At 45.9% G+C, this 11873-nt stretch overlaps 1 protein-coding gene across 1 annotated transcript; it reads right to left on the bottom strand.

Moving 5' to 3' along the window:
• Positions 1-8295: 8295 nt before the first annotated feature.
• LOC133919103 (G-type lectin S-receptor-like serine/threonine-protein kinase At2g19130) lies at positions 8296-11109 on the bottom strand. The gene has a single exon (XM_062363363.1). The coding sequence runs from the start codon at positions 10996-10998 to the stop codon at positions 8572-8574; it is 2427 nt and encodes an 808-aa protein (XP_062219347.1). The 5' UTR covers positions 10999-11109; the 3' UTR covers positions 8296-8571.
• Positions 11110-11873: the final 764 nt, after the last annotated feature.

Here is an 11873-nt window from a genome sequence, read left to right as displayed (position 1 = left end):
CAAGTAAGTTTGTCACATGTTTCTAAGCAATAAAACTCACAAAGATTCAGTAGTAATCCATCCAAGAAAGTATGAACAGCAAGGAACGAATTCACCTGGTGGTTTAATTATCGCGCACATGATCTTGTAATTAGACCTTGTATGATTTGAGGAATATTAGTAGTATTGATCGTATCTGAAGGAGCTATGAGGCTCGCCAGGCTTGATCCGAGGATTGCCTAAGCTCAAGTTTAAGAAAAACCTCGTTTGTGCTCCTTATCGGTATGGCAAGATGGTTGCCGCCTCTCACCCACCAGTCAATCTGGTGATGACTGAATGACTGGGAGAACTTCTCCATATGGACATTGTTGGTCCTTTTCGGGTTCATTCGACGGGTGAGAAGTGGTATGTACTTGTCATTGTTGATGATTTCTCTCGCTACTCTTGGGTTTTCTTTCTTGTGAGCAAGGGTGAAGTGTTTTCACACTTTCAAAGCTTGGCTTTGAGATTGTTCAAAGAACTCCTTGGTGCATTGAAAGTAATTCGCAGTGATAATGGCACTGAGTTTAAGAACTATCTCTTTGATGCTTTCTGTCTTGAGCATGGCATTGAGCATCAATTTTCTACCATATACGTTCCTCAGCAGAATGACATGGTTGAGAGAAAGAATCACACTTTGGTGGAGATGGCTAGGACGATGCTCGATGAGAATAGGACTCATAGGAAGTTTTGGGCTGAACCCATTAGCACAGCGTGCTACATCTCCAATCGAATTTTCTTGCGCTCGATCTTGAATCCAACTTCTTATGAGTTGCACTTTGGGAGGAAGCCGAATGTTTCGCATAAGAGTTTTTGGATGTCGGTGCTTCATCCTAAAACGTGGTAATCTTGACAAGTTTGAGTCGCGTTCTTCCGATGGTATTTTCTTAGGGTATTCTCTTCATAGTCATTCTCACAGGATCTTTAATCTTGACACTAACACCATCATGGAGTCATGTGATGTGACCTTTAATGAATCAACCCTTTGTAATAGCCCTGTCTTTGAGTGTGCAGGTGATCAGGAGATGAGTGAAAATATTTTTTAGACAACGACCTTTCAGCTTTCAGGGATGACGAGGATAATCCACTACTTCCTACTACGACACTTGCTCCCGAGATGGTTACTGTCTCCACAACATCGGTAGAGGGTCCTGTAGCCTCTACTTCCACTTTAGCTGCTTTCGAGCCTGCATTAGCATTGTTTGAGGGGAAGATCATCTCGCAGCGTGAAGCCCCTCAACACATTCAGCGACATCCCCCACAGCTGATGATCGGCGACCTTGGTGAGAGGGTAACGAGATCAAAATCTGTTTCTCATGCTCATTTCACTAATTCTGCACTTGTTACTTCTTTTGAGTCCCATTATGTTAGACATGCTTTATCTGATTCGAGTTGGGCCAATGCCATGCATAAAGAGCTTGAAAACATTGAGAGAAACCAAGTCTGGGTCCAAGTAGAGCCACCCCCAAATGTTCACACCACAGGCACCAAATTGGTTTTCAAAAACAAACAGGGGAGGATGGGTCTGTAGTAAGAAACAAGGCTAGACTAGTAGCTCAGGGTTTTACTCAGGCAGAGGGGATAGACATTAGAGAGATATTTGCAACAGTAGCTAGGCTAGAAGCTATTAGGATCCTCCTTACATTTGCGACGTCCCGAGGTTTCAAGTTGTATCAAATGGATGTCAAGAGTGCTTCCCTAAATGGTTTCATAGAAGAAGATGTCTATATCAAGTAGCCCTCAGACTTTGAGCTTCTCAAATACCCTCATAGAGTATACAAGCTTCAGAAAAGTTTGTATAGGCTTGCAGGCACCTAGGACTTGGTATGATAGGCTTAAGTTTTTCTTGCTAGGGCATGGGTATGTGATGGGGTCAGCCGATAAAACTTTGTTCACTTTCAAGCATGGCAATGATTTCTTACTAGTTTAGATTTACGTGGATGATATCATTTTTTGTGGCTCTTCTCATGCACTTGTGGTCAAGTTTGCAGAAACTATGAACAGAGAGTTCGAGATGTCGATGATGGGCGAGCTCAACTTCTTCCTTGGACTGCAAATCAAGCAATGCAAGCAAGGTACATTCGTCCACCAAATGAAGTACACCAAAGATTTGCTGAAGAAGTTTGACATGAGCGATGCAAAGCCATTGACGACACCGATGGCTACCTCGACCGTGCTTGATCTGTATGAAGATGGCGATGAGGTGGACAAGAGTGAGTATAGAAGCATGATCAGCTCCCTCCTGTACCTGACGACAACAAGACCCAATATCCACTTCATCGTCTGCTTATGTGCTCGCTTCTAGGCTTCACTGAGGATGTCTCACCGCTAAGCAATGAAACACTTTATGAGGTATCTCAAGCACACTCTCGAGTATGGTCTTTAGTTTTCTGCATCCTTTTCGCTTTCTCTTCGTGGCTTTTCGGATGTGGATTTTGCTGATTGTAGAATTGACAGAAATGGTACCTCTAGTACTTGTCATTTCTTAGGTACTTCTCTTGTGTGTTGGTCTTCTCGCAAGCAGTCTAGCGTTGCGTAGTCTACTGCTTAAGTTGAATATGTAGCTACTGCTAGTTGTTGCTTATAGATTTTATGGATGTTTACTACCTTAAGGGATTTTGGGTTAGATTTCAGGAGTGTGCTATTTTTGTGTGACAACACCAGTGCCATAAGCTTAGCTAATAAACCAGTCTAACACTCTAGAACCCAAACACATAGATATGAGATTCCACTTCCTAAGAGACCACAATGAGAAGAGAGACACTGAGTTGAGCTACATAGATACCCAACATCAGCTAGCCAGCATCTTTACCAAGCCTCTAGATGCAACAAGGTTTGCCTTTCTGAGGGGAGAGCTTGATGTGTGCCATCCCTATGGTATTATGTGAGGGGGAGTTGCCTTTGTACATACTCTATCTTACTTTTATTGCATTTGCATTGCATAGCATTTTTGTAAGATAATCATGTTAGTAAGCTTTACTTATATATTCTTTGTACTTTCTTGTACTAGTTGTGAATTTGCGCTAAGTATAGTGGATGTATAACAATTTGCGCAAATCTAGGCTCTTATTGAAACATGGTATAAAATCTGTTGAGCAAACTTGTTTTTTTTTCCTGAGAATGAACTTGAAATGTGAAAATAATCTCTTGTCACACTTGAGTGTTTGCTTTAGCGTGATCAATGCTTAAATTAGGACTAATTCTGTGAAAAGCTTGTGCTAAGCCGCTTTGTTCAGTTCAGTGGATTTGGGGTCTTTGACATTTGTCTATGTAAATGTTTAACCTATGATTAATCCTTGGGAGAGCATATGCTCTTTTATGTCGCAAAGGCACAAATTATTTTGGCTTTGTGAAAAATTACATATCTTGAATCCTATATTGAGTTAATAAAAATAAATGATCAAGTTTTGAGCTAAAATTGAATCCAATACGGTGGCTTAAGGCTTCATGTGGTTTTCCAAAAAAGTGAACTCATGCTTGCTTAAAACTCACTTGAGGATAGTTAAATGATCTAATGAGAAAGTTAACTTGTGCTTTTTAATGTGCTAAGAATGTTATTTTTTATGTTATCAAACTAAGCCTTGGATTGATATGTTGGTGTTTGCATAGTCCATCGGGTTAAATTTGGTTGCCTAGTTTGAACTTAGCATAGCACTAGTTTATCTAATCTTTGCACTGATTATGAAGCTGTGGATACTTTTGTGGTGACATCTTTTGAATAATCTAATAACATGATCAAAACCTGCTTCACTCTCGATGCTTGTGACATGAACTCACTTTGAGACTTTGTGCGCATTTGAGTTATATTGTTTACTCCTTCTAGTGCTTTAACATATATAATCATTGCAAGTGCTTTGTGATCTATATGTGAAGCTTTGTAGGCTTGCATTTCATTTGCACATCTTTTGCATAGTCTTGTATCCTTGATATTTGCATTGTCAAAGGGGGAGAAAATATGCCTAAAGATATTATGCACACATATTCAATAAATGGGGAAAAGTTGCATTTATCTAGAAATGAAAGGGAAAAACTGGAATATGTGCAATCATCAAGGAGGAATATGTGTTATTGGGTTTTTGAGTTTTTCTTACTCTTTTAAGGTTTTTGGCTCACATTTGCCTCTCTTAGGACTTTTACAACCTTTCTTATACCAAGTGACATATTTTGCTCTTTCTCAAGTTTTTGTCACTTAATGAGCTTATATTAATTTCTTCAAATAAAATTTTTTGTGCTTTGAGAGTTGTCAATGCACTCATCAAGGGGGAGATTGAGAAATCCAGTTGAAATGTGCCTTGGTTTACTTATGATAAGTGATTGACATTGGTATTTATTTGACTTGATGATCTTCGTTTTTGCATGAACTTTGATGTGATTTGAATTGATTTAGGATTTCATTTGAGCATCTTGATTATGGACTAACTGGAATTAGAGTTGGAGATATGTGTTTGCTTGTCTTATGGTGTGCAGGTGATAGATGCAATTTAGCGGTCGACGATAGGATGATCAGGGTCAAGCGGAGTGCTTTGTGTCGGATGATCAAGGAGGCTGGGCGGAGTTAAGGGTGATTCTAGCTTAATACATGGAGGTTAAGCAAAGCATGGAAGGCGGATGGAGATGGCATGCCACATCCTAAATTCCATAATCACCAGTGGTTACATGTTGGAGCGGAGAGAAAAGAATGAAATTCGCAGTCAAAACGGCCCATTTTCTCTAAAACGTGGGCCTCACATGTGGGCCAACCACTCCCTCCACTTGGGCAGCAGCTCCACCTGCCCCTCTCTCTCTCCACTCCCGTGCTCCGCACCAGCCCAAGCAAGGGAGCAGCCCCATCTCTCCTCTCTCAAGCACTCTCTCCTTTCTCCCTCAAATCCGCGCTCTAGGAGCCGAATCAAGGTATGCATATGGTACCATTGCGATCACAAGCTCACAAGCATTCCATTCCTCCAATTTGTTTGCTCATTCCCGAAGGATTTGAGCCGATTTGACTGTCTTTTGGTGTTAGGGTTGAAAAGTGAAGAACACCGGAATTCTTCGATTTCCCACAGTTTTCTTCATCACCCGGCGGCCACTAACCTTCACAAGTGTCGTGGGTAAGTCTCTTAGGCTCCCCATGGCAGGAATTCGTGATTCGATTGGTCGATTTCGCAAAAGAGTGAAATCCATGAGTTTTTGTGAATTTAACCCTAAATTGAGGAATTGGATGAATTTGAGTTAGGAATAGAGTTTCTAGGTTGTTAAATGAGTTCTATAACCCTTGAACTAGCTCAAACATGTTCCCTTTTGGTTTGGAGAAGATCGCAATTCGTTCCGGGCATTTTTTCCCTCAAAACAGTCCAGTTTTGGAGCTTTCCCGGAGTATCCAGCCTTCCCCGGAGTCTCCGGGTGAGCCCCAGCTGAAAATAACCGACAGGGTGCTGCCGGAGAGTCTCCCGGAGTCTCCGTTACATCGGAGTATCCGGCTTTCACCGGAGTATCTGGGGACACTGTTCATCAGCCTCTGCTGATAACTTGTAAAATTCATAATTAATTCATACGAACTCCAAAAATTATGAAACTAATTTTTTTGGTTTCATAATAAACTAATATATCTATTAAAAATATCCTCAGCCATTAAATATCGAATTAAATTTTTTAGGATAATTAATTAGGCTTAAGCTTCATTAATTCACCATTAATTCTTTACAAGTCTAAAAAGGATGAAACCAATTTTGCTAGTCTTCTTATGACTTGTTCTAGCTAGAAAAAATAGTTTCCTATATTTTAAAGTATATTTTCATGGTATTTCATCATTTACACCTTGTGACTTACATTGTTGTATTTCATTTATGCTTATCATTGCATGCGTTATGTTTCTTAGAGCACGCCAATCCATCGATCCTGGAGACCAAGGTCGATCCCGAGGTGCCGCACCTTTGTGAAATAGTGCATCAAGGCAAGCATCTATCATATTGAACTCTGTCAGTTGAATGGAATAAAGTCTAAATATTGATAAGTTATGCTTATGTATAGGTTTGCATGTATAGAAAGTCGATGTAGGGCTTTTATGGGTAGAACCTATGTTGATCGTATTGTCTCTACCTTGAATTATTGTTGATCTATATCCTTGTAACCTGGGTTTATTCATGATAAGGTCTAACTTAAAAGTGATGTGAGATGCTTAGCAATGCATAGGTCCTCAGTAGAAGTCGAGCAGTGAAATGTCCCATCGTTCACGAGCTATAAGTTAAATTACTTTCACAATGGTTACCGTGTTGGGTTGTTGATGTTGGTTGTATGAGTGGTGAGTATGAGACGAAATGTGGGCGGTGCTAGGATGGTGTTTTGTCTTGCCCGGATGTGAAGTTCCCCTGGGTAGGCCTGTAGAGGAAGACCGGACACTGTAGACCGCTTGCATCATTTAAGGCCAATCGTCGGGGTAGTTGGCTTTAGCGCTTACCTTATTCATCACATACCGATCTAATGGTAAGGCAAGCCGAATACCTTCACAGTTGTGGCTTTGTGGGGCCTGAACAACGACGGTGTGAGCGGACGGGCTTGTACGCGATACTAGTTTGCTCCGGAAGTAGTTCTGGTACCGCCACGCCGAGCGTTGCATGTCGCACGGTTGGGGCTGGTTGGGAAAGGTTGACACGGGTACCCCCTTGTGTGCACTTTAGCAGGTGGCACAAGCTGTATGGTCATCGAGTCGTGTGGGTCCAAGAGTATCCCCTGCATGGTGTATAAACAGTTCGAACTGCCGTGCTCTCGGTCATGAACATGCTATTATTTCATTTGCACCCGGTCGTAGAGTTCTAGTGGTTGGTTCAGTTGTATGATTCGGATATGTGGTTTGTGGTTCGAATACGTGAGAGGTGGTTGAGATGGTACTTGTTATACATTGATAATAATGTGGTTTCAGTTCATATGATCAGTTGGTAGTTGCAGGGTAATTTCATATATGTTGGCTAGGTTAGTTGCTCACACATATATCTAGGTTGCTTACCGCATATGTTTTACTTAACCTTGTGGCCTACTCTTGCTAACAACTTAATGCATAATCCTTGGAGTCGGGATATTATATACCTATATTGTGTAAGACTTGCGAGTACCTTCGTACTCAGGGTGCTGTCCTTAAGTTGATGCAGGTTCACAGGTCAGCGAGGAGGGGGCGGTGTTTGTGCCTGCCGATCAGGGCGACAGGCAGGAGTAGCACATTCTACTCCGAACTCGGTGCTCTTGGTATGGAGCCTAAGGGCATGTGGCTCCATATCCTTTTGTTGTATAGTTTATTTTTTTCTGCTGCGTAGATCTTTTGTTGGTTGGGAGTTGAGGGGTTTTTGTCTCCTCCTAGCTCGCTTTTGTTGTAAATTGTTGAAATCAGTTGCATGCTAAATACTTGTAATATAAATGTTTATTACTCGCTCTTTATTAAGTTATGTTGTGATGTACCTGTCGGAAGGCATGTGTTTTGATTTTGGGCACAAAACACGTGCCGGGACTACCGAGATGATATTCTAGTTAATCATCGAGGTTGTGATTATGAATAATGATACTCCTATTGATTAATTAGAATATTATTTGGACGGTTTTTCACATAGCATGTTGACAAAGTCAAGCGAATGAAATGCAAATACAAGTGACAAGACGATCCGAGGGATCAGGAGTGGGAGAGACTTGCCTGCGGTCAGGATTGCATGATAGAGTACATGTGTCGATATTGAAAGGTTTCCTTAAGGTGTAAGAAAGGCGGCGAGTCACGCTTTGAGAAGTATGTAGGCGATTTCGTGGTTTGGTCTCAAAACTGTAGGAGGACTGGAGGAGTACGTGGCATCATCGTGAAGCTTGCGTCGAGACGAAGCTAAGTTATGAAAGCTCCGCGGCCGTCCGATGGATGAAGAAGAAAATGAACCAAAATGTATTAGGTGGTAGGTAGGAGTGTACTACAAGAGATAGATATTTTGGGAAAAAACTAAGAAATTTTGGATCAAATTTCTTAGACCTCAAAATTTCTTAGACCTATAATAAAAGGGTAGAGTTATGAGAGAGTATGAATCAGCCACTTGAGCCCCCTTATCTCACCCATTTGAGAGCTTAAAGTTAAAGTTTTAGAGGAGAAAAAAATAAGTGCTTAGTCTATCTAATAGGTAAGAGTTTTAAGAGATAAATATTTCTAATCTGTCTAAATCCTACGGGTTTGGATTCCAGTACCCCTTTCTAAACAGGCTCTAAAATTGATGAGTTAGCCGTGAATACATACCGCGGTGGGCCAGATGTAACTACTAAATATATGAAGCATGCAGAAAGAGGCTTGCAGCAGGGTGCAAGTGTGCAACTTATAAAAGCCAAAAGGAGCATTAAATAAAACTATTTAAGGCCAAAGGAGTCAAGCCATCACAATCCTTTTGCTCTACCTCGCATAATAGAAAAGAAAGGAGAAGGGTTACACTCAAATAGTGACAGGTGACAAACCTTGGCGACTTTGGCGATCACCAATACACATTTGACAGTACCATCAATAGTTTTTTTTCCTTCAATTCATCTGTACACCACAAAGACGTCACATTTCTACGAGTATCATGTCAGCGACGCGAGGTGCTGCAGTGCCCGCGGCACCGGCGGCACGTAGACGTCGACGACGCCCTCCAGCGCCTGCACGACATGCGCCATGGTCGGCCGCTGCGCCTCCTGGTCCTGGATGCACCAGCACGCCACCCTGCAGGCGCGCTCCAGCTCCTCCTCGCTCACGTCGCCGTGCAGCCGCGGGTCCGCCACGGCGTCTGCGCCTCCCTTCGCCACTCTACCCGCGGCCCAAACCGGGAAGAACGTCAAGGGACGCTGCCCTGCCTCAGCCTCTGCATCGTCGCCGTTGTGGCCTATGCCGTAGCCCTCGCTGTTGCGCCGCCCCGAGATGAGCTCGAACAGCACCATCCCGAAGCTGTACACGTCCACCTTGGCGCTGATCGGTAGCCCGGAGATCCACTCAGGCGCGAGGTATCCTATGGTGCCCCGCATCGTCGTCAAGGCCCGGCTGAAGTCCCTCCCCACCAACTTCGCCATTCCGAAGTCCGCGATCTTTGGGCACAAGTCCTTGTCAAGCAGTATGTTCTCCGGCTTGATGTCACAATGTATGATGCACTCGCGGCATCCCTCGTGCAGGTAGGCCAGTCCCCTGGCGACGCCGAGCATGATGCCGTAGCGGTCGCGCCAACTCGGGCACGAGCTGCTCCTAAAGAGGTAGGCTTCCAGTGAGCCATTGGGCATGTACTCGTAGACGAGCAGCTTCTCGTCCCCCGATGAGCAGAATCCGACGAGCCGGACGAGGTTGACGTGCTGGATGAGGCCTAGCGTGTTGATCTCCGTCCGGAACTGCTTGTCACCCTGCCGAAGGCCCTCCAGCTTCTTGACAGCCAATTCGGTGTGACCGTTCACGACGCCGCGGTACACCGAGCCGAAGCCTCCGCTGCCCAGCTGCTCTGAGAAGTTCTTCGTGGCGGCGCGAAGGTCTCCGTAGCTGTAAACGTGCAAAGAGGAGCCCTTCTGATTTGCCATGTTAGTCTGTCGTTTCCTCCTGCGTACAAGGATCCAGGTTATGACTGCCGATGCACCCAATGCTGCAAGGCAAGCCAAAACGATGCCAACAACAAGCAATAAGCTTCTGTTCTTCCTGTTCGCGCCGCGCACATGTCCCAATTCGGATTCCGACAGCCGGAGATACAGGCTCGATGACGAGTCTCCGGCATCTGCGTACAGCTGCTGAAGGTTGCGGAAGCCGTCGTGCCAGACGGCGCAGCCACCGCCGCCAGAGAAGGTGTAAGCCTGGCAAGAACAGTTCTTTAAGCAAGCCAACTCGCACTCTGCTTTGCTCTGGGTGCTCACCGCCAGCGAGTCGTTGGGGAGCTTCATGTCTGGCAGCTCCAGGAACCCGTCAGTTGAGCCGTTGCCCATGCACTGAAGTGGCGTGCTCCGGTGGCACCCGCCGCTCCAATCGCTGAGGCCCCAGTCCCTCTCCGCCGCCGGAGCGAATCCGGGCGGGCACTGGCACGGCGGCTGGCTCCTCTGGTTGCAGACGCCGAAGGGGCCGCAGAGCGCGTACACGTCGCACTGCACGGTGGGCGCGGCCCAGAAGAGCTGCCAGCTCTGGCTGTCGGGGACCCAGATGTACTGCTTCGTCTGGCCCGTGAGATCGAGCACCATGCGCGTGATCGTCGCGTTGTTGTAGAGCACGCTGGTGACGCGCCTGTACGCCGACGTCTCGACGTAGGTCTGGTTGAAGAGCACGTTTCTGACCGCCTCCGGCAGGTTCGCGAAGACGCGCCCCGTCCATACGCCGCTGCGCCAGTACGCGCGGGACCCGTTCCAGATATAGAAGAACTCGCTGCTGCCGTTGGTGTCCACCGTGTCGGTGAACATCCCTGGCGCGGGGTCCTCGGCGTTGCGCCACGACGTGAGCGTCTGGTACTCGCCCGTGAGCTTGTTCTCCCCGAGCCACGCCTCCGGCACCAGCGTGTTCGTCGGGTGGTCAAAGCTCTGCCACAGCACGTTGGAGGAGTTGCCGGCGTCGAGGAGGACCAAGTTGCCGTTGTCGCGAATCACCGCGACATTCGACCCTGGCGACGCCGACGCCGACGGGGACGACAGGTTGGACGACCACACGACGCCCGGCGAGGCAGAGGATTGGCTGAGCCCGACGAGCTGGAGGTTGCCATCGTCGGGGGACACCCGGAGCTCCGCGGAGGCGGCGCTGGACAGGGGACTGACTCTGTTGCCGACCCAAATGACGGTCTGCACGGGGACGTTCTTGTACCAGATGCCGAGGTAGAACAGGCCGGAGCCGCCGGGGCTGAAGATGCCCAGCTCGAACTTGCCCTGCACCGAGACCACCGTCTCGTTGCCCCGCAGCGGCTGCCGCGCCGAGACGGTGTCCCCCGCCGCCGCCGCTGCCGCTGCCGTGCAGGAAATCGCGAGGACAGCAAGAGCGGCGGTAACGACAGCAAGTGACATGCTTTGAGTTTTGCAAGGTTTGCACGGTTGTGTTTACAGCTCAACTCTGAGCATGAGGCGTTGGTGTTCACGCTACAGAACGTCGGGTGGGACACTGGCCCGGGTGTGGCGAGGCGCGCGAGTGACACATACCTGGGTAGGACGTCATATAGATGACTTCGCAATTACTTCGGCGTCACGACTCACGATCAGCGTACGAGAGAGAAGCAGCAGTGCTATGGTCCGACAGAAGAACAAGTTGGGTGGTTGGTGTGAGCCACAGTCAGCCGGCCACAGTCAGCAGCCCCCAGATCCGAATATAATAATGTGAGTATCGTATAAAGAACGATATAGATGAATCTAATTTGAAGAATCCAAATAACAATGCTGTTCGCAAAGCTAACCATAAATTTTTTAAACATAATTTAAAAAATACAGATGATTATCGTTCTCATAAGCCTACTACTCAACACTTCAGGATTATCGGATTCTTGCCCTATACAATAATCTATGCTGAAGAATTAGCTAACATAATCCTCTAGAATGTTCCTAATTACCCATACAAGTCTTAAATAAGCCTTGGATAATCCTTCTAACTTTATTTACTTCTTTGGCTTGTACCCCTTTGTCTATAAAGTCCCCTCCAAGATATTTTCTTCTGCATGTAAGAGTCCTACTAGTAAGATTTGATGCCCACCGCCTGATATAATTAGGAATCCTAATAGATTCTCCTAAGAGTCATAGTCAAGTAGATTTTGAGTCACCATATAAGGTCAATCTTTCCTCCATGGAGAGATCTGGTGACCCTGGAATAATTCGTCTTCTTGATGTCCAGTTGGATTTACCATAGCGGCTACTGATTTTATTGGTTGGATTTGCTTTCTCGCTTTCTACAT

This window comes from Phragmites australis, chromosome 5 (genome assembly GCF_958298935.1).
Source record: "Phragmites australis chromosome 5, lpPhrAust1.1, whole genome shotgun sequence".
NCBI classification, from domain to species: domain Eukaryota; kingdom Viridiplantae; phylum Streptophyta; class Magnoliopsida; order Poales; family Poaceae; genus Phragmites; species Phragmites australis.
The sequence above is the reverse complement of the archived record's forward strand: the minus strand, read 5'-3'. Positions and strand labels throughout refer to the sequence as shown.